At 37.6% G+C, this 24,323-nt stretch overlaps 1 protein-coding gene across 1 annotated transcript; it reads right to left on the reverse strand.

Moving 5' to 3' along the window:
- Positions 1-2,511: 2,511 nt before the first annotated feature.
- suclg1 (succinate-CoA ligase alpha subunit) lies at positions 2,512-22,998 on the reverse strand. The gene is made up of 9 exons (XM_022758520.1): positions 22,914-22,998; positions 20,390-20,490; positions 17,476-17,592; positions 17,015-17,227; positions 16,402-16,459; positions 15,741-15,824; positions 12,861-13,012; positions 7,649-7,837; positions 2,512-2,934 (listed from the first exon to the last, which is right to left on the reverse strand). The coding sequence occupies exons 1-9, from the start codon at positions 22,945-22,947 to the stop codon at positions 2,908-2,910; spliced, it is 975 nt and encodes a 324-aa protein (XP_022614241.1). The 5' UTR covers positions 22,948-22,998; the 3' UTR covers positions 2,512-2,907.
- Positions 22,999-24,323: the final 1,325 nt, after the last annotated feature.

A 24,323-nucleotide genomic window follows, 5' to 3' on the forward strand; every position in this document is an offset into this window, starting at 1 on the left:
TAAATGACACCAGAAGGCAAACTTTGGCGTTTTTTTTACATCTTGCATGAAACTAACCAAAGCAGAAAACAGCTTGGCAACTTCAGTTCAAGAAAGAACTTCTGAGCCTCTAAACAAATAAGCTTTCAGTTCCACTGTCAGCCATTATGTTAATTCGCTAATGCAGATTAAAAAGTAATTGTTAACAATGTGTACACAGAATAATCTGCCTTGGCTGACTGCTGTGGAGCAGATAAGAATTGGCTGTAGAGATGTCCAGTGTAGGGCATTATATGCTTCATTACACTCTTTTGTTCCTAGCGTGTTAATTTAAAAAGATTCTGTGGGGGGCAGAACCAACAGTAACCTTATTTTCCTCTTTCATTTTCCTCCACTCGGTCTACTTTCACTTTGTGTACAGTAATAAGGCTAGTTAGTTTAACCTATCGTTTTTTGTCATGGAGCTTTCATTCCACAAATTTCCATTGTTATTTGTCATTATTGACTATATTAATTGACTGGTCTATAAAATCTCAAAAATGACCCATCACAATTTTTCATTGTGAGTTAACATAATCAAATCACTTGTTTTGCCACAAAAGACGACGAAGGAAATAAATCTTAACTACTGGAATCTGCAACAGGCTGTATTTTTTCCTACAACTACCGAAAAATGAAAATAATTGTTATTAAAAAAGGATTTGTCACACAATTAAAACATGTTAGTCAAACAGTCAAAGATTAGTGATGTAAGTATTTTTACATTGTTGTATTGGTACTTTTACTTAAGTAAAGGATCTGAATACTTCTTCCACTACTGATTTTCCTTTTAGATTCATATCCTTCAATTTGTATCTGAGTCTAGCAGCTATCCTCGCATCATTATCTAGCATTAGCTTTATACAAAATTAGCTAGCTAGCTACAAATGAAAGGTCATTGAAAATGGCATTTCAATGTTAACACAACATAACATACCTCTGTATTGGGCTTTTTCTCCTCGTCTTTTCGTCTGTGTTCACTTGAAGGCTTGGACCATTTCATTATGAAGCAGTTTGAGCTAATAATAACTGAAGCGTCCCTCTGGCTGATCCAATCTAGCAATTGCCATCAGTCAGTCAGTGAATATCCTGGACTTGGGCTGCGTGATGCACACAATTGAGGATCAAACGTTACCCATGATCCTCCACCTTCAGTGCAGAGTTCAGACAGTACAAGAGCAGTGCAAGACAGATTAAAAACTCGTGAGGTCATCATGTTGTCAACTTGTGACTGACAGCTCAGGGGGAGCAGTATGTTTATAAATGTAATTTAAAGGCTGTTTTTGTTGATAATGTTTTTACTGTAACCATGATTTACAAAATTATGTTGTCAGAATTCTTATGACACCCCCGACATTCTGCGCCCTAGGGAACCCTAATGTCCCCTATGCCACGAACCAGCCCTGGTTTAGAGCATCCCGCCATTCGATCCAATCTAGCACCAACCCACCGGAACACATCCAATGAAAAAACTCTTAATTCACTTGGGTTCTGTCTGATCCCAAACAGGAACCGTTGTGTTTTGCCCCTTAGGGTATATATATAAGGGATTATAACCTGTGGGAAAACAATACTCTGGCATCCCAGAACTACCAGCTTTCAAGAAAGCTGCGAACAGACTAGCAACATCTTCCTAGATTTTCTGTACTGAGCTGTTTACTTCTCCCTGGCGTTTTGCTCTCAGAATTGTGCATCATTTCATTCTATAAACGCTTATATAACCATATTTGTATATTATCATACCACTTTTGTGGATCAGTTCATACGAGGTTAAATAAAATAGAATGGTGCAACACAGCTAATAAGCGACAATAGCTTCCTCCATTTTGGACTCTGGCTTTTCGCTTTCCCCCAAAGATCAGCAGTAACAAGACAGCTTGTTAGTGCTCAACTGCACAAATTTGCATGTCAAAGGTCACCAAAGTTGAATTAATTTCAGTAGGATCTCTGCAAACTTCAGCCATTTTGAATGCTGGTGTCCCCAGGTGTTAAAATGACCTAATGGCTACTCAGATTTCTTTCCAATAAATAAATTAAAGATTAAATAAATCTACCAATTGCATATTAATTGTTTCTGCTCTTCCTTAATAATAGTATCAGTATCAGTATTCACAGTATAGAGACCTGACTAAAACTAAATACTATGATTTTACATGTCAGTCTACACAACAGAGAAAAGGGAGTTTTCAGAAAACTTTAACTTCAAGATGTATAGCTTAAAAGCGCTTTCATCTTGATCCCTCACCCGGTAATTGATTCTGTGCATATAATATGTATCTGGAACAGGTTGTGGTGGAAAGCTTGTAAACATCATGCCCATTTGATATCTTTTGTATCCCCGTCTGTTCTCTTATACATGTAGAGATTTATGCTCCTTATGTTACTTCAAAAAGGTAGAAATGTGGGGAAAGAGGAGCTTGCTCTATAATGAGACCACACCAGTTTCTCAAAAGTGCCACATGAAGAAATTATAGACACAACACGGCAAGGAAATGATATGAGAAATATTTCTTATTCAGGTAGACAGCCAGTGAAATGCGTGATGGAATATGTCTTACAGAAGGAGTATAACAGAACGACAGATCACCAAGGTTACCATGGCATACTTCAGCTGTCGGCATTATGTGGGGGAAGAAAAAACATCTATAAAGCTTTCACATTGTGTACAATGAGTTCTTTAGGATACCATTAAGACACTATGTTTTATTCTTTCATTATGTGCAAGGTACAAGTTCATGGCAGAAATTACAATATAAACACTGTATGTGCGCGTTGTAGTTGAAATAATCAGGGTTTACAGATCCTGTAGGGCATATCCACCTCCAGAATCAGGCTGTTCATCTCAATTTTGGAGCAGGGGGTAAAAGGTTTGGTGCCTTCTCGCACAATTTACAACATCTTCCTCTTCTCGAACTCCTACAGAGATGGACAACAGAGAGGAAGAAGAAAAGAAACAAGGTGATATGAAGTGAGCTAGACAGAAGTGAATGATTTATTCATGTAAAATTCACACAGCTCTGTTTTGATCCTGTGTTTTAGATCAGCTGTTGAGGGGGGAAACAGAGGCGGCGCAAGCTTTGGAGAGCCTGTTGTTTTTCCCGGAGAGTGCAAATCATGCAGCGCGTAAGTGTCAGTAAGTTCCAGTTGTCAACATTAAAACAGCTCACTTCCTGTGATTGATACGCGCTACACATCTGCAGAAATCTGATTTATGTGTGGTTATAGTTTCTGTTTATCAGCACAGTCCAACCATGTGACTATAAATGAGGAAGCATTATGTTGGCCATTAAAAAGGATGTAGCTATTTACATATTCAATTTGGGAAATATCACACAAATTGTGGGATGATAGAATATGTCGTTCCCTGAGAATTTTCCATTCCACTGGGGGGAAAGTAACTTAATGCAAATGTCATTTATCAGGTCTACAGAACACACAAGTACTCATGCACATGTTGGCTCATTCCCCTTTGGCTTGTGGATACCTGAAGGTTTACTGCCACCTTGAGGAGAAAATATTCTCCTCCCTAAGCCTGACTCTCTGGGAAGGACGAGATAAACGAGGAGACATTTTGACAGTTGGGTGGATTGGAGAGTTGTGGCTAGTTTATTAGATTTTTGCTTTACAGATGAGGTGGGTTAAAGGAGGGAGTGGCAAAGGGATCAGTAATTAGGGACAAAGCCATAGGAAGTGTGAGGACAAAGAAAGACTAATGGGAAGGAAAGAGTGGCGTGAAAAAAGGGAGGAGGGAGGTGGCTGTTGGTTCACAGCAGCAGACAGTAACTCAAGAGTACAATACAGGAATGATCGCACCAAGGTAAAACTAGAGTGGTTTGTGTCAGAGAAAGAGCGAGAAAAGAAAGACTTTGTGTGAGACAGACTCAGACACTTGACAAGACAACTCAAGAGGAAGCGGGGGAGTAAAATGAGAAAAGTAAAGGTTGCCAGTCAAAAGGGACGATTGAAAATACATCTGGATTCAAAGTGAGGAAAGCAGAGGAAAACATGACGTGAGCGAACAGCAAGGCATTTACAAGCTAGCAATGACAACAGCTTTGACACACCTGAGGCCAGATGTATGAGGAGTGCAAGCGTCGTAAATATGGTCTGTGAGCTGCCGTCAACTTTTTGGAGTTTGGAATTTATTGAAGCAACAGAAACTGGAGATTAAATGCCTCAGTTTGTCTACACATATCTGTAAACATGTGCATGCATGAATATCGAGTAGGATAGGATAATGCTATCTGTTGCTGTGATTATGTGTTCCAGATATTTTGTAAACAAGTAAAAGGTCATAATTATTCCTTCTTGCATATGAATTAGGTCCTTCTCAGATAAACATATGTTTTCAGATATCTTGTCTTTGCACCAGTGGCACTGAAACTTCCTTTGGATATCACTGCAAGCAGTGCATATTTAATTTTGCTTCAACCTACAGTTTTTAAATTGAAAAAGGCCCAGAACTCATATTTTCTCAATGGATATGATACCGAGGACGTACATGATCACTGTTGGGGTTATTTTATTAAGATATTTCTGTAATTTAATCTGTGTATCCTTGTTTTTCTTCCTGGTTTGAAGAGGGTAAGGCTTAACTGGAAAAAGATAATGCCATGGACGTCCATGGTTCAGCAATATTAGAACCAGAATAAGATGACTGTTGGTGAGTTATTTGCTTATAGTTAAAGTCCTGTCTAGACTGTTACTTGATCAGTCATGAATATTTAATATTATAAAGGCAAATAAGAATAACTAACTAATAACTAATAACTATTTTGTGAAGCTAAAACAGAAAACAATAGTTTGAAAATCTTTCACAATGTCTTATTATAAATACAATGATTCAGTCATGGGCCTTCATCAAGTACCATATTCACTATATAAATACAGCAATATCTTTATAATAAAGCCACAAGATGCAATAGCTAATCAACATTGGAGACCACTACAACGTCAATAATTGAAACAAAAACATCCGTAAACTGCGATTAAGAAGAAACAAGTCAAGATTCATATTAAATATAAATCTAAAAACAGAATTAGTAATAAATAGATAAGGATAGGAAATGAAAATATATTTACAAGCAAACTTTAAATGTATTACTGTTACGAAGATATTTTCGTGTTAGATGTCAGATATGAACTGGTTATCTGAACTTGTTTAAACTCCTGTTGATAAAAAAAACAGCTTATTATACATTATCTGTTCTCTAGGGATGACTGAAACATATTCCTAATAAACTCAGTATTGAACTATTAATTCATGCTTTCATTATTCTATGTACCTGTCTTCTAGATGTGCTTTAGACAGCACTTAGTTTGGATAAAGAAAAGACTAAACATCATTTGGCTTGCTATATTTTACTTCCAGCAAATTGTCAAATGGCTAGAAATGAAAACGTTATCATTTTAACAGACAGTGGTAATGATACCAACATGCTGCATCCTGTTTATGCTACCACAGAATTGATAGTGTGTATCTATAATTATTATTATGATGAATAATGTGTCAGGATGGGCTTATGTAACTGAGGACAAAAGCGTCTTCAGCTGTGTTTGTTCCATTTGATCATGTACCACTTGGAAGTGAGAGCATTACTACTGCCATTTCATTTTACTGATAACATGTCAAAATGCAGCATACATCTTTTTTGATTCCAAATACACATTAGATGCAAAAACTTGACAGAATATAAATCTAGACAAGTAATTCTGTTCAGCTTATCATGTTTTTAGCATAAAAACATCTGCTGCAGCAATATGCATAATTCATGAAGCTCTAATTTAACATGATGACGCATGTATCCACTTTTGCAAATTCATGTTTTTCAACACTCATGTCGAGGCTCATGGAGGTCAGGAGCAGCAGAGATGCTCTCCACGACCTGAACAGCTGCGACTGGGGTCGTCATTGTTTCCCACACCCAAAGCATTATGTCTACTTGCTTCTCTTACGTGTTATTACTTCTATTACAGCGGTCAATGAGATTAACAGAGATGTATGAACACAATGTGCAGCAAAATGAGCAACCGCGTAGCACGTTTTTCATCATTACACACAATGATTATGAATTGAACTTTGGGGGGAAAAAAAAAAAAAAAAAAAAAAAAAAACACGTGTAAATCTATATTCGCGTGCAGTAGTGCCAGCAGTGGTAATGAAAGTATAAGATGATGAATGGGTGTAATACATGCTTTCACTTTTTATACATCTTGTTAACAGTGCTTCCCTAGAGATAAATTGAAATAAAGAGGCAGTGGCGCCAACTCAGCCACTGTCAACACGCATTTATTAATTTCTGCCCTTCTCTTCTGCCTTCCTTTACGGCATACAGTAAAAGTTCAATCTCGACCTTGCTACTCCCAGAAAAAAAAAATGTAATTCCTGTTCCCAGTAAACCTTCTCATATTTGTAACTGTTCCATGATGAACGATGGTGCTACCAGTGACCAGCATCACAAGATAATTTGTTGTGGGGCCAAAAGACAAATATTATTACAGTGTTATTACAATGTGATTATATTACCTCCTCATTAGGTAAGTTGGCTTTCAGCTTTTATTAGCTTGCTTATTCATCTGTATAACTGAAACATGACCTTAGTAATTGTTTATTTGTCTACTATTCTTAAAGCATAAGTAAATAATTTTTTTTTAATATATAAAAGAAGCAAAGAATTGTATATTTGGCTATTTGTTTGTTATCAAGTTCTATTTCTAATTATCTCAAGCCAACATTATGTTACATTTGAATTGGACAGCAACACAACAAAAACTGAAGACTGAAGCCAGGGTCAAGAAAAGACAGAGTAAGAACGATTTATGAATCTAATATATTCTGGATTATGGTTTAGAATGAGTTGAAATATTATTTTGAGAGAGTTAGCTTGTGGTTGAGCATTTTTAAAGTTTATGTCTAGTGACAATTCAAAACAAAAGTCCCTCAGGGAAATGCATGACTTTGCTGGCCTATCTACATGTCAATGTTTTTTTTTTTTTTTTCCATTCAGCCATAGATCTAAATGTTTGCAACCATTTTATTCAGATTAGAGTTGGGCTGATGGAAACGCCAGTGCTGTTCCTGAACATGACCCGATATATTCAATCAGTGAATCAGTGCACAGTATTCAGGTCAGGTGACACATTATTGGTGCTGTCTGAAAGGGAATTTCACCATAACTTTAGCTAAAAGTCATCTTTAAAGATGACAAAAACAAAACAAAACTGAAGATTCATTTCCTCCAGGGCGTAAAAAGAAGAGAGCGCTGAAACTTATTCATGTAACGTAGCAACGTCTGCACTGTACCGAGGAGTTAAGCAAGGTAAACCGAGTGCTTTATTACATCATGACTGTAAAATGGCAAAGACCTAAAAACAAGTACTTAATTCTGAATGAGACTGGAATAATACCTGTCTGCAAAATGTCATTTATGAGCATTTTTTGAACTGAAGTACTGAATATTGCTATAAATTTTTTAGGTAAAGCTTTTAAAGATTATACGCTACAACTATACTGTAAACTTCAATATGTAGTCCTGTCCTCTTGCACACCCCATCAAAACACTATCACATTATCATAATTATTATTATTGTCCTTGTCCATGATAATGTCTGGCTGGAAGAAAGGACTCACCTTGAACATAGTACTGCCCAGCTGGGCTGGGGACATGCTGACTACAACTCCAGCTGACTGGAGGGCTGCTATCTTCTCTTTGGCTCCTCCCTTTCCACCGGCGATAATGGCGCCGGCGTGGCCCATCCTACGGCCGGGAGGAGCAGTTAGCCCCGCGATGAAAGACACCACAGGCTTTGAATTAGCACCCTGGACATAGAAGAGGGAGAGACAGAAAAATATGGGTGAAAAATAATGGAAAAGGAGGATAGGCTCAAGGGAAAGTTTGAGGATTTGAGTAGAGTTAGCAAAACAACAAAGTTGTTACAAGGAGGAGGAAGGAGTCAAAACAAAGGAGGTGAATGTACAAAAATAGAGAGAATACATTTTCTGTACCTGCATTTTATTCATTCATTAGAAATGAAACACTCCATGTCCTCCTATTACAGTGCCCCCATGATAACAGGCTTGTCTAACCAGCCATCTCAGTCTCAGCCTGCATTATTAAAACAAAGGGTCAATCAGGCCATTTAATTGCATGGGCTGGTGTATGACCAGATAGAGGCTCAGGCTCCTGCCATTTCATATCATCTCATTTCTGAGATGGTAATTAGTCATGCAGGCACTGATTAGCTCAGTGCCTGTCTATGCTGCTTGCTCATTGATGGATGTTACGTTCAACAGTTAAGATCATTTCCAAGGTGAAGAGAGCTAATATTTCATCTTCAGCAATAACATCATTACCAGAGAGAGGGACGGACAGTGTGTGTGTGTGTGTGCGTACAGCAGCTAATATTTCATAGTTAGGAATAACAATATAATTGTAGAGGACGGCTTTGTGCGCACGCACACACACACACACACACACACACACACACACACACAACACACACACACACACACACACCACCACACACGACGATCGTACCACACCACACACACACACACACACACACACACACACACACACAGAGAGAGTCCTGGGTTTTCAACAGAAGGCTGTGGCTCATCTGGCAGACTGCTTTCAGAGAGTGGCATGCTCAACAGCCAAAGCAACACAGCGAGGTCCTTCAAAGACACCCACTCCTCCTGCCATTTCAGCTCCGAATTCAACCCTGACACTGGCAGGAACAAGATGGCAGCCACTAATATAAACTGGAGATGACTTTTGATAATTAAGACTAGCAGGACATATATCAGCCAGGGAAATGTTGAGGACCTTGGCTAGAAGTGCACTGCTAATGAGACATTAACACTTACACAGTTAACAGGGAAATGGAGAGAGAGAAGGAATATCTCTTTAAAGTGCTCTAAATATGTGACAAGCATCTGTTCTGTGCGTTGAAAAATGTAAGCACAAAACAAATTAGCACCAAACCCGACTCAGTATTCAGAAGTCAAATCACGTTCAGAATAAACAAACCACCCTCATGTGAATCAAGTCTTAAATCTACCTCAAACGAAAGGGGGTTTAATTACTCTATTAATCCCTGCCTCCCTGGATACTAAGTACTAACAATGCATACAGGGAGGGGAGTCATACCACTATTCGCTCTACCCGTCTTTTGTCTTCTACTGTTAGCAGTTCAGATATATTACCTTAATTATGAGACAAATAGGGTAGTTCCCCCACCTCTGCTAGAGCGACTGGTTGAGGGCTTTGTTCTATAAACACAAAACAGCCTGCTCCAAGGTGAGGAATTGTATTCACGAGCTTAAAAAGCCAAAGTGAGACAATTACACACCCCTATAAATATGACAGGTAGGCATGAATAAAACTGGCATGTGCGCGTACACATGGAGCCAACTGACACTTTTTTTTTTTTTTTACCTCAGGCTTCCTCCAAACTACAGCCTGCATTAGTTTCCAGTGTTGTTTCTACAGAATTACAAGGGGTTTAGCTAAGCTCAGTGGAGACAGGCTGGGCTAAAAGTCAAGAGGCTGAAATAGAAAAAAAAAAAAAAAAAAAAAAAAAAAAAAAAAAAAATCAGTAAACCTCCACGGTAGCTTAGGTGCCAAATACTCCGACCTACTTGATATGCATGAAGCAAATTATAATATGGTTTTTCTGTGTAATACCTATTTCTGACTGCAGAAAGCTTGTGAAGCTCTGGTAATGATAGGCATACCTTTGATACAGGTGACTTCTTAACACCATATTATGTTGGCAAGCCTCGCAGACACTGATGAAGACTGAACCCTGAAATATGTCCTGCATCATAAAATCTGACAGCAGAAGCTGGTGGGAAATATAAGCTTGTTTTCTTGAATTTTACAGAATTAAGGTGTCAGTAGATAAACGGTCTGCAGTAACTCAGCTGTAACATTGATGGATACTCAAATCAATACTTCCTCACCTTTCTGGTATAATGTGTCTTTCTCAAATAGGAGTTCAATATATTTAATGTTGCATGACACAAATCAATCATGACATTGGACCTTTAATTTCACTGAGCATTCGATACTAAATGTGTCCAGTGTGGCAGAATTTGTCAAGTTAATGTGAAGCGTCAAGCATCTTAAAAAAAACTATTTTCTAAATTAACTTCTTACAATGAGTGATGTGGTCCTACTTCAACACAATTTTGTGCCGAGGTTTGAACAGTCTTGTTTATTTCACATGAGATATTAATGTCTTTACTGTTGCGTCTGTGTTCCTCTCACTGTTTTTAAGTTGGAAAAAGGTGATGTCACATACACTCAGTTGGCAGTTTATTACAGTGCATTAAGGGGGTGTTTAGACCGCTTCAATCTTGTCACATTTTGTTATGTTGCAGCCTTATGTTAAAATAAAATTAAAACATTTTTTCCCCTCATACATCTACACTCAATAAGTCATAATGACAAAAAACGGAAAAATCACATGGACATAAGTATTTAGACCCTTTGCTATGATGCTTGAAATTTAGCACGGACTTATCCAGCCCACCGGATATATTTTTCAGTCAACATGGAAGCTGCCCTTTTTTAAAAACAAATATTAAAGAAAGAGGTTGATTTTAAAGTTATTTCTTTAAATCAACAACTAACTAACAACCACCTGTGCAGCTGCTGTAATCTCATGCTGCCACTGTGTTTGTAGACACGTTTCGTGGATGTAGCCAAGTAGGCAGCTAGCTATGAAGGGAGAAGGTGTCACAATTTTAATCCCACCCACTAAACTCTGATTGGTTGGTTATACCCTTCTACTGACACAAATAGTCTTCAGTGGGCAGAACACCAGACCTATTTAAATCACTTAACAAATCTGAGGTGTGGGTGGAAATTCACAGGTCTAGAACCAGTTAGTTGGCGAGTTGCTTGCTTATGTTGCCAGGCCACCGTCAATCAAATCTGGTCACACCACACCCACACAGTCGTGATGAAGCCGATTATCTCACTTTTTGAGAATTAAACTCTGATTAAATAATGACTAAGAATGTTGTTTCCCCAAAACTTTGATTGTTGTATAGTTGAAGGCTACAACTAACGATTATTTTCATTATTGATAATCTGCCTATTATTTTTTTGATTAATCATTTTGTCTATAAAATGACAGTAAATAGTGAAAAATGCCAGTTAAAATTTCCAACAGACTAACCCTAGTTTTGTCTGACCAACACTGAAAAAATAAAGATATCCATTTTACCACCAGTTGACAAAGAAAAGCATCAAACGCGAGAGAAGCTAGAGGCTGCAAATATTTTGCCATTTTTGCTTAAAAAGATGTATTAAACGACTGCAGTTGAGTTCATTTTGTGTTGATCGACTTATCAATTAGGTGACTAATCATTGCATCTCTTCATTCATGAATATCTAATGTCCTAGAGAAACATTTAGGATTTAAAGACAAGTTTTTAGGGGCTTTAAAGATTTAAAAGATTCGTAAACAATTCTTAAGCAACTGTTCTTAAGCAGTTGTTATCAATAAAGCACTACAAGGTGAGAATTTGTTTTCATAACAGCCCAGAGTAAAGTGTTTTATAATACATGACTGTACAACATGCAGACTGATTTCTTCTGTCAGCTCACGGCTAGAAATTCATATCACAGGTAACATATCGGTTTATCTGTAAGGTTTATCTTTACAACAGTTCAATTCTCTGAATAACTCATGGAGAAACTCATGAGTTAGCTAAATCTTCTTGATCGTCAGAGTACAGAAAGAATCTGTCATCAATTTGAGTTCATTTTTTTTTTTGGGGAGATTTCATTATGCTCACCTGCTGCTCATTTCCAGTGACACTGTGCTTCACGTTAATACAATATTCACATGTGGGAGCTGCCCTAGGTTAGTGTATTGGAGACTTGAATTCAAATGTATTCAAATCAAGAAAAGTTAAGTTTTCTACGAAGTGAAAACAATGTCTCCTGTCCTCTTTTGAGCTTTCTCTATTAAAAATTTGGTCCAAGCATGCTATTTTATGTACGATGTTCTACACAATTGACTTTCAACAGAAGATCTGCAGCTTACTCCCACGCTCTGCTGGGCTTTTTCATGCATGCGTTTCATTTGAACTGCCCCTCGCTGTCAACACTCTGGGTGATTGGGTGGGTGAGTGGTGGTGGTGTGTGGTGGCGGTGTTTGTACTTTATTTGTCGAGTGAGAGAAGTTATTCTCTTGAGACGCTAGCGGGAGATTTGCATGCATTAAAGCAGCCGAGGGCAAATCAAATCCATTTCTCAGCTCAGGAGCACTATAAGCACACGCACACATATACAGAAACAAACACATACACACTGAAAAATTAACAGATTAAAAGTCATCGGCAAGGAGCAAAATACCAAGTACAGGCCTGGTGAAGTTAAAAATGTCAGTTACAAGTTCTCAGCCACTTGGCTCCTTAAGCCAATCATCACCACACTGCTCTTTATAACATGCGGCCATCACAAACAGGTTCACTGCTCATAAACACTGCACATTTCTAGAACATGCCCTGTGAATCATACCTGAGTCCCATCTATCACTCTTTATCACACAAATCACACAGGCGCCAAAAGCACAGAGGGAAAGCCTGAGGCTGTGATCAAAAAGAAAGGGCACTTTCACAGTTCCACCTTGTTCTCGTTGTACGATGGATTCCAGTGTTCACTGCAACTCATAGATTTGAAAGGGCATGACTAAGAGCTAATTCAGAAAAGGATAAATTTTTTATACGAACAGATATATCTGCTGAGGTGATGCGCTGTAGCAGAGGATATTACAAGGAGAGTGAAGTGAAATAATGGGTGTCCAGTGTGTTATTTCCTTACAGAGTTGTGCTGTTTGAGGTACTCTGCTGCATTCTCCTCTGCATTGCCCCCGATTTCTCCAATAAGGATGATGCCCTCTGTCTTGGGATCCTGCAGGAACACCTCCAGACAGTCTATGAAGTTTGTTCCATTGAATGGATCGCCGCCAATACCTTGCAGGAGACAAAGCAAACCCTTGTTGTATACTTAAGACTCTCAAAGGATAAAGGAAAGGAAAGATAAATGTGAATATTTAAGTATGGCACATGGCTGTTCAGCCTGAGAACAGAATAAAAAGCAGGTTGAATGTCAATATGGTCTGATGATCAGCACTGAGACTGTTCACAGGTGTTCACTGGGCTCATCAATTGTTCCATGAGCATATGAAATGTTTCCAAACTTATTTGGTTTGAGAATGATTGTAGTGTATCTCATATCTAATTTTTTATTCCCTTTTACCCAACATTAGGATCTATTGGAAGTCATCACCAGTTTCTGGTGTCCTGCCAAATGCAAATCCTACATTTACTGTCCTTTTATGTCTGTTTTGGTCTTCACCAACTCCTGAGGGAAATGTCAGGCTCTTCAGCTGCTAAATGCTCCACTATGTTTACCATCCGGTCTGTGATGGTGTATGTCTGCAGCTTGGTGGCGAACAGGTTTTGCTGTTTAACAACTACATCTGGAAATGACTCTATGAGAGTTGGGAAAGTGAATCGGGGCAGGACAGTTGTGGCCTGCACAACCAAAACAATTAGCTGAAAGAAAGGGGTGAGGGGAACTACAGAGTAAGGTGATAATTTTCTGTGGGGTTCACATACAAGTAATCACGTTATTTATTGTTGAGATAAAAATGCTGATTGTAGCCACTTTAAATTTAATCAGTGTATTGTGTGAAAAAGTGAAGGAGTTGGAATACTTTCCCAAATCACTGTAGATGATCCACATTTTGTTAGAAGTTAAATCGGACTGAGGTTAAATGAACACCATTTTTCAATTTTACTTCAAAGTCTCTTCAAAAGTTTGTTTAATGGGATAACTGTGCCAAACCACTTTTATCTCTGCATGGTAGTTTAATGATGCCTTTCCTTTCATACCCAAGGACCATGACTTATGAAGCTTTTCCAAAACAGAAGAGCCCAATAATATTTTTTTAGAATAATTTCCACAGAAAATTACACCAGGATCTATAAAAGCTTGGGCAAAACCTTTGCAAGACAAATCTTCACAGACAAAATGTCACCTAAATTTATATTCAAACCATTAAAAAACCTGGCCAACACAAAGAAAAAAAGATTACATGAATAATAATAAAAGAGAACCACATTACTAGCCACAATGATGACAGTGATATTAAATATTGTACTAAGTATAATTTGCTGTAGCCCCTAGGTCATTCTCAGATTTAAGAAGTTGCTAGCAGAACCACTAATAAACCCCCTTAATGAACTCTACAATATTTAATACTGTTGCGGCGCTGGCTGCATGAAGTCTGGCTAGAGGACACTCGTAATTAAAATGTCTTAATAATAATGAAGCCAGGTTGTTTTTCAGTTAATTCGGGTGTCCAACCAGCTCTTTAATACAGATTCTCTGGTGGCAAATAAGTCAGCGAAAATAATTTTCTCTTCTAAAAAAGAGTTAATCTTATATTTGCTGTGTAGCCAAGACCTAAGAGAGTTAAGTATAATGGTACAGTTAGGTGAGAATGACAACAAGCTGGTATAAGATTGATGAATATATAATTTAGTTAAATTTGTTTTTGAAGGCAGCAACAAAGACTGTACCATATAATATCTCAGCTGCAAGCTGTGCTATGAAGCTGGATGTATTACTAATCCACAGTCAGAGACAGTAAATTACAGAAATACGACTGTGAGAACTCGTGGGGAAGAAAAACAAGGTAATAACAGGCAGTAATGGTAAGTTCCACATCTGTACTTGGGAGCTGCAGAAATGACTATTACCTGGAAATCATACAGCAAAACCTGGAATGAATCTAACAGCTTTTAAAACATTAAAAAATAACCTCTATTTCCCAGTGTGTCATAATGTTAAGGCTTTGTTTGCAGAATCATTGACACCAAATAAATAAGCTGCTTTGTGACATTCACATTCAATTGCATCAAAAAGGATCATGATTTGGAAAACAAGAGGCAGCAAGATGCATCTATTGAGGATGATCATATACGTAATACTTTATTGGTAGCAAGGTCGTTCAGTTTTGAAACCGTCTAGTTTCAACTACGCGATGTAGAATCACAAATTTCCCCCCCTTTGGTTTGTGAAGAGACCAAAAATTAGCTTGACCACGAATCAGAGACGAAACTCACTTTTCTCAAGATTTTGAGGACAAAGACATTTTAAAAAGTTTCTACTTCCATCTGCCCCTCAATGTGCCTGTTCAATCTCAATAGAGCCCTTAAAAAGAAAGCAACAACTTCAATGTTCCGATCTGAGAGGGATATTCAAAGCAATGATCAGATAGTTGGTAAGTGGCTTTTTTGACATAAAATGAAATGCATCAGCATCAGCATCTAATGAGTTTTAGTGAAAGGTGAATGAGGTAGATCGCCCTACAATTCCCAGGAAGTCAAGGAAGATGCTTATACAAGTTTGTGTCTCTGGAGAAATCATTAAAGATAAAACGTATAGAGACATTACAGCACCCATCTTTTGGTACAGCGTCTCTTTTTATGTCTTGTAACTCAGGTCCTAGGTCTTCTAAATCTCCTAATTTTTTTTCCTACAACCCACGAAGTCATACAAAGTTTCTTGCAAACTTGGTTATTTTATTTCAAGCTGATTGCTTGTGTTAATAATGTCTGGATATAACACTAAAAGCTGTGTCACTGTGTGCTAAATTTAAATTCAATATGCCACAGATCACTGCTATCTTACCAACACAGAGAGATTGTCCCAGGCCCACTTGTGTAGTTTGGTGCACGGCCTCATATGTCAGGGTACCGGATCTAGACACAATGCCTGAAAGACAGATTGAGAAAACATTTTTTGATGTTTTTATTTTTTTGGTAATAACCGTACTAAATCACTGCTGCAATCAAGGGTGATAAAATGATATAAGATCCAGCTGTCTTTTTCTGTCCAACCTGAATTGTTGTTAATGTTACAGCAAAAAGAAAAAAGATCACCATCATAACAGAGTTCTGTAACAGCTGTTCTACGTATGCTTTGAGAATGATGGCAGTCGATTTACTATACAAACAGACTTCCTGTAAAGGTTCACTGGCCAGCAGCAGCACACACTGCTTATCAAGCTGTCAACAGCAGAAGCTACATCTAGGATTTAAGTACGGTGCTGTAAGAAAATGATTTGGGAAGATTTTAGTATGATTAACGTTTTTTTTTCCCCCCTTTCTTTTCCATCACACTTTCTTTGTTGGACCTCAGTCAGCATTTAAGGAACCTGTAAGCTGTCATTCAGCAAATATTCTTATATCACTTTTAGCGTTTAAAAAGCAACTTATATTGTTCTGTATAAATTAAATGCTTACAAAGAATATATAGTGTGCGATTTCACAGACAAATTAGAAAATCTCACCAATTCTTCCTTTCTTGTGAATGTGGCCTGGCATGATCCCAATCTTGCATTCTCCTGGCTGCAAATGAATACATTTTAAATCAAAGACCATTTATTGTGACATTCAAACATACGATTCTGTTTTTTTAACTTCACTATTCCTGTGAACACTAGCTCCTCACCTTCAAACTCAGTCTCCTGTTTAACTTGTTTTTCTTTACTGAACAAAATATTTCTCTTTGCAAAAGAACAATTTAGTATAGTATAGTAAGGATAACTTCTTTAATTGTTCTTGGTCCAAATGCAAATTTTGCTATACACTAAAATCCAGAAAGTATTATTCAATCCAAACAATAACATTAATGCGACCACCAACACAGAAACAAACAAACAAAAGCAACAGTATAAGAAAATCATGTTCCTTTAAGGTTTTAGTTTGACTGAGCAGAATATTAATGTATTAAATTTGAATTACTCCTGGACCCTTGAGAGGGAGCTTGTGCTTTCGGCCCTCTCAGCCAAGACAACAACAACAAAAAACAAAAACAAAATGTGCATCAATGTGTGTGTGTCTTTGTGTGTGTGTGAGAGAGAGAGAGAGCGAGAGAGAGAGAGAGAGAGTGTGTGAGCTTACATTGATGACTCCTGGGCAGTTGGGGCCTATGAGGCGGGTGGTGCCCTGGCGCAGGAGCTTATGTTTGACTCTCACCATGTCCTGCTGGGGGATGCCCTCAGTGATGCACACCACCAGGGGTATCTCTGCGTCAATGGCCTCGATGATGGCTGCTGCCGCAAATGGAGGAGGTACATAAATCACAGTGGCATCTGCCCCTGTGCCCTCCTTTGCCTGAGGTAAGGAATAAAAAGGTATTGTTGATGTGTTGAAAAAAAAAAAAAAAGGAAATTTTAAACTTATGAAATACTGCCACCTAATGTTTCTTTAAAAAAACATCTGTAAAAAGCTTTGCAGTCTTTTACAGGATATTTGCTGCAAATCTGTCAGCTCCATACCACATAGTTCAGTTTTTATCTTTTAATATATTTACATATTTACACAACAGACACAAACACAGAGGGATAAGGAGCCATACATACCTCCTTGACTGAGTTGAAGACTGGCAGGCCAAGGTGCGTCTTACCACCCTTGCCAGGGGAAACACCTCCAACTAACTGGGAGCCATAGTCAAGAGACTGCTGACTGTGAAACGTTCCCTACAAGGGAAGAGGGAAAGATGAAGTCAGTGTGTGTACGAGTGTGTAATGAAGTAAGGTACAGCCACTTCTGCAGTGTCAACCTTGAGATATCATTACAGACAGAGAGGAAGGAGGAAATATGCTGCCATCCAGGATTAATCACCTGTGTCTCTGAGTAAAGGGATGGGTACAGAAGTGAGGCTGGGTTCTTCTAGGGATGTAGCAACGGGTAAATATATTCAATGAGAGGGACTCGAAATGCTCTTGACAGATAAATAATGATGTAAGCTTAGTTTAATCTCCTTGCAGAACATTTGAAAAAACAAATCAAAAGCGGCTTTGGATATTCTCCAACAGTGACTGAAAAATATCTCCAAAGAAAGATACTTTACAAAAAAATATCTGACATACTGTCGCCTCCATGCAGGCTATAGGGAACCTGTAATGGTTGCCACAGTCGGAGGATTTTATTCCTGACAGTCATGAAGTCGATTCATTTGCATCAACCCAATCAGAAACACATCTAATTTGTTAATTAATTTTGCATTTCAGATGCTTTTCTTAATTTGTCAGGGGAAACATATTTAAACCTCAGACAGTCCCCATGCTAACACAGTGCCCATGTTTTTGGAGCTTTGGTTTCTAACACACATCTGGTGAGTTTGTGTTGTACTTTTGGAGAAGGAAGGACCTTAATATATCTGGGGCGGTGGCAGTTAGCACCAATGGAAGTGATTAAGCACACAGACACTATGAATGCATGATGTATCCATGCTAATAATGGTGCAGGATAGATATAAAGATGTAGTTTTACTTTATTCCAAACAGATTATTCTTTACCACACAACACTATAACCTCATCAATAATTGACTTTTGCGGCTGATACCAATAAATGTGATACATCAGTGATACGCTGTCATGTATAAGATATATGAGCCAACTGTAACTTTATTTCATAACATAAACATTTTTGCTAAGACAATTAAGAGTTGTGAGCAATCTAGGTACTGAGTGGAAAGCTTTTACATTTGAAGAATAAATTCGTCAGTGCCCTCTGGGGACGAACAGTGTAATGGAGACACATTTTCTAAATTACCTGAAACATATTCTGGCATCTCTGTCTGACAGTTTCTTGCTACTTGTTGGACAACATATAGAAAGATACCAATATATCTATCTATATGTCAACCTGTATTGTGAATTGTACTGTTACCCCTTTACATCTCACAAATCCACCGGGGCTGGGGTGGGGGGTAAATCAGTACAAACTCATGCTTTACAGCCAGACTTTGTTAAAACCCATAGATATCAAATATGTCAGACAAAATGCAGTTTAAAGTTTGAATATATCACCCAGTTTGAACAACATAAAGCTTCTATGAAGAGCTGGGACAAGCCTACACAAAATTTATATGTGATTCTGTGAGACAACATGAAATAAGCTGATTTTCCAAACTTTTCCAACTTTCCAAACAAAACAAAGGATTGAAACTAAATGTGAAGAACACATACAGTATGCATAAAGACATGATAATTGTGTTTGGAATATCAGCCAAGTGTTAGTACTTGTAGTTCATACTTGTAGTTCATACTGTTCTGTGATCGGTACAAATATCCCATCCAGGGCCCATTTGAAATGATAATAAACAACATAAAGCGGTTATAACAGTAAAGAGAGGAGAATGTATTTTGGAGGGTGAAATCATTATCTCAATTGTACTTTCCCAGAATGAGTGTTTGAAGGTGGTATGAACTGATTTTCAGCTGCATAGGCCCTATCAGTCTGTAGTCAGTTAATTATTGCTGAATAGATGCTGAAACAATGTAGATAAAGTAGCCAAGGGTCATAACTACAAGTGCAAATAAATGACCTTAATGTAAAAATTATAACTAGCCTATTAAGAGGAATTAGAAGCTATGAATCAGCATTTTTCCCCAAATGTAATGTACTCCTTCACCCTGCTAACTTTGCTGTTTTTGCCAGTCATTATTATCGCAAATGTTGGGACAATAAATTTGAAAAATGGTTTGCTTATCAAGCCAGAAAGACATGAAAATGTGCACTCAATAGCACTTGCTTCATTCCTCATCCTTTTCTAATTACCCAGAGTGTTCGCTGGAACTATATTTAACAACCTTTTATTATGTTGAAGAGAAAATGGAAGATGAAAAATGGAATGTGCACAAGGACAGAGGGAGGGACATAAATCTGTAAAGTCCGTGTTTCTGGCTTGTTGAACACACTTGCCAAGATTTTTATTCTCCTTGACTGGAAGTGGTTCAAAGTGAATCACCTGCACTTTTTCATACTTTTGAAAAATAACTGGAAGGATCAACAAAGTGTCACACAAAGTTATTATTATTGACTGAAACAATGACTAAGGGTAGTCATGTGGAAAAAACTGAAGTTTAAGTAAAAATGAAAGTTTATTTTTTCCACCCAAAAAAATCTACTGAAATAAAACAAGAACAAATCTGATTTAGAGACCTTTAAAAGCAAAAAAACAACAACAACAAAAACAAAAAACTCTCACAACAGTGAACTGCAGTAAATCACAACTCTATCAACTGATCCAAGGTCAAGTTTTTAGCATTTACACAGATCATGAATCTGAAATCTGAGAATCTGAGAAAATCTTTGAATTATAGGACAATGAACTGCCCTCCGGGACCTTTTGTTCTTCATACAGAAAGAATGTGACACAAAAAAAGAGGAATTGTGTGTGTTTGTGAGATTTCACGTTAAAGTTACCTAATCCAATGTGAAGCAATAATTAAAAAATATGTTAATGGTAATAAGTTGTCAGTACAAACCTGCTTCCCTGTGAAACCTTGGCAGATGACCTTGGTAGTCTTGCTGATGTAGAGGTTCTTTCTTGATCCTGTATAACAGTGCCTGACTCCACTCTGCTGCACTGATTGGAGAAAGACAGACTGATTTTAGGTGACAATACACAGATCAATAATAATCATCAAAACCTTAAACAATCAAATCTTCCTATCCACTTGTGTAAAGAAAAGCAGGACAATACCTGTCCTGTTACATGCATATAAAGCCTTTATCCATTCATTAAGATGTGCAAAATACACATTAAGCTTTCTTTAATATAAATTGAATATGCTTTGAAGAGGAAAAACTCAACAAAAAACAGTTTCTCTTATATTTTCAACAAAAGCGAAACTTTCTTTTCACATTGAATAGAGTAAGGTTAAAATATGAGTGGTCTATTCACTTTTCTTCCAAGAAATTATCCTTTACTGTAGACCTTGCAGTGTTTTGGAAAAGGTTTCTTTGCTTCTGCAACTATCATTTATTGTTGCTGAGTGACAATTTTTATTTTTCTCAGACTTGACAGCTGAGTTTTACTGCACCTGTGACCACAAACACTCTTAGGTTTTCTTGCTGCGCATAATTTTTAATTAGAGATGGTTGCTTATTACAGCTTATTGGAGTTGTTATAGTGTCAACTGCTGAAGAAAATATGACATGAGAACACATTATGTCTAATTACACTGATTGGAAGTGTTGTGCTATCATTCACTGCAAAGGTCTCGCCAAGATTCCTGAGTACGATAATGCTATCAATGTCAAAAAAGGGCACTACTGGCAAATCGCTGGGTAACAGCATGTACTGTATTTAAAACAATATTTTTTGAAGTGGAATATTACTGCTTCACTAGAGTGCAATGGTGCCCTTCAACATTCTTCAGAACTGCAGTAATCAGTGTTTAAAACATTGTATCAAATGACTTCATGGCAGACTGTCAGAATTGTCACACAGCTGTCTTCAAATCCCAGTCTTAGACACAGCAAGTAGCGAGACACATTCTGGTCAAAGTGCAATTGAGGAGGCTCTATCAAGTTTTAACTCTACTGTGAAAGTGAGTGTTATATAACAACTTTACATTACAGATACAACTAGCAACATGCTGCTGCACCATTCACAACATCACAATGAGATACTACAGACAAAGTAACTGGTTAGACGGATGTTTAATCTGAGCCTTTAATGTGGTTTCATAGGTTTTAAACCAAAGCCACCTCTCTTTGCAGCACTGTTTCGGTGACTTGAACATGTGTGCATGCATCATATTGGGGACAGAATTTAAACTACAAAGTAAATTCCGATAGATAGATACTTGATCCTTGAATCAACAGACAGGAAAGTGGAAAATGAAAATTTTAATGATCAATTCATTGTTTGATTAATGTATTAAGCAAAAAGGCCAAACATTTGCTGGTTCTAGCTTTTCAAATGTCACATGGGGCTGTTTGCTCCTTAAACACATAAAGCAAAGGGGACACTGAATGCTACTATTCAGTTCACTAGTCTGATTCACAAGTGCACAACAACTTTAAGCCAATTAAATTAATCAAATAGATTTGCCCTTTATTAAATGTGAATGAGCTCATCCCTGCAAGAAAAAGGTATTAAATAAAAGCTACATACAGTTATTAAAAACAAAGTGCATAGAAGAAAGAGTTTGATGACTATGTGACCATCTGTATGGTGTTAAAGCTAAAATAACTTCTTTCAGAGGACTCAACTTTATGCAACGATTTGACTAAATGACATACTTTGGTTTCACATTGTGTGCAGTCTGACAGGAGTGCAACACAAGGCTGACATACATGAACATTATTCACCCTGAATGACTGAACTTTGGTCTTCTTCCTGTGCCTCAGTAACAACTTATCAATGACACTGTGTAAAGTTCACTTAAGCTCAGTGTCCTAAAAAATTACTGTTACTAAACAAACGTTGAGTCTTAATATAAACCAATTACACCAACTGTATTCTTGTCAAAGCACTATCTAAAAAAAAAAAAAAAGCTTAGATGTCAAATCTCTGTAATGCAGCGAGCTGTGAGCATACAGGCTGGAGACACAGTGCCTCAACCGCTACTTTGGCTGCCTCCAGTCACTGCTGAGTGAAAATTGAACAAGAAGCACATTGACAAAACATCGGGGGCAGAGTGAGTGGACACGGTACATTTTGTGGCGAGGACATGCAAGGTCAAAGATCAACACTTGCCCTGGCCTGGGGGTTAAAGTTAGATTTCGGTTGGACGTTAGCGCAAAGCTAGCTAGTTAGCTTGCTGGCTAACTGTCAATGAGCTTTACCAGTATATTCGGTCGGCAGGCTAATGTGGCTAAGTTGCCCTGAAGCTAACTGACAGCCAACCCAGGGGAGCTTTGCTAGCCAGTGCAACACAGTGAGACCCTGCAAAGCTCAGCTAATGTACAACACAGACCCTACGAATATACTTCTGTTACAGAAACTAAACTGTGGGATATTCCAGGTGATTAAAACTATGATTTGTTAAAAATACTTACAAAGCAGCCTGGCAAACAACCTGCTGTGAGACATCTTCGGTCATTCACCAATGACACCGGAGGCTGAAGACCTGACAGACGTACTTTAGCTGACTATGAATATCCCCGTGGATTTTTGAATCAGCTTTAAAATATATTTGTTTCATAACGAACTCCGGGTATTTGAGATTTACTTAAAGTTGTCTGAATATTGGTTTTTATGACCTGTGAATTTAGTACATAAGACAAATATCGGCATTGAAATTAGTCCAGGCAATATAGTGGGCTGCATAAATTCACACGGACTTCTGGGTATTGAAGTTCTCTACAGAGTACTTGAAAGAAAGCTTTGTCAGCACTAGAGGGCACAGCAGGATTATTTCAGTAAATGTCACCCTGAATACCCCTAGCTAACACCAACACCAACACCACCAACAACAACAACAACAACAACAACACTAATAATAATAATGATAATAATAATAATAATAATAATAATAATAATAATAATGTTCAGATTTATTCAAATTCATTCTTGACCTTGGAAAGAATTGTGGAAAAAGGTCCTCTTAAAACCTTCTCCTGAGTTTTAACTGTATATTCTAAATTTTAATTTTCCATTTCCATTAATTCTCACATGCAGCCATGGGTGATCAGGTCAAGGAATCTTTGCTTAATTACTTAATTAAAAGTCTGACTACTCCTAATGTCATAATGGTGATTTTTCTCAAACTGCCCCAAATCCAGTTCAGTGAACATTATTTTTTTAGGACAGCCAGGAACCACATATTTTCAGGAAAAGGATAATTTATTTATTTATTTATTTACATATACATACAACCAAATCTTATATGACACATTAATCTGTGGGAACGTTTAGCTCTTTAGTTTTTGAGCAGCTTTGTGGCTGGCATTAAATGAAGAGTCACTGTCACTTTTTATGGCACTTCCTCTTGTAAGTTATGACATGTGACCATAAACTGTATATAAAAATGTGACCATGGTGAGCTAACAGAACAGGATTCTCCACAGTTTGCCAGGAATTTAATTAACCGTGTATGTTGTGTGTATAATTACAATTATCATAAAGAGTCCGTGCTTGATATGGCTAAGTGCATTTATTCACTTACTGTAATTACTGTAAATAGTTTTTGAGTACTGGAACTTTCCTTGAGTATTTCTGTTTTGTGAGTTTTTATTCTTCCATCATGATGAAAATGTTGTACAGTGTGATAAGCAGGGTTGTTAAGTTATGAAAAAAATGTAATGTATCCAGTGATGAAAAATCCAGTGAGGTGACACAATGACTGTGGAATATGGAATAGGGATCAAATGATTAGAGAGTGGTAACTTTAATTAGTATGTATTTAATCATGAGGAACATGTATTCCCAACAGTTAATCATTACAGGATCAAAGTTTGTAGTAGTTT

The sequence above is a fragment of the Seriola dumerili genome, unplaced genomic scaffold, assembly GCF_002260705.1.
Source record: "Seriola dumerili isolate Sdu_G_001 unplaced genomic scaffold, Sdu_1.0 BDQW01000301.1, whole genome shotgun sequence".
NCBI classification, from domain to species: Eukaryota; Metazoa; Chordata; class Actinopteri; order Carangiformes; family Carangidae; genus Seriola; species Seriola dumerili.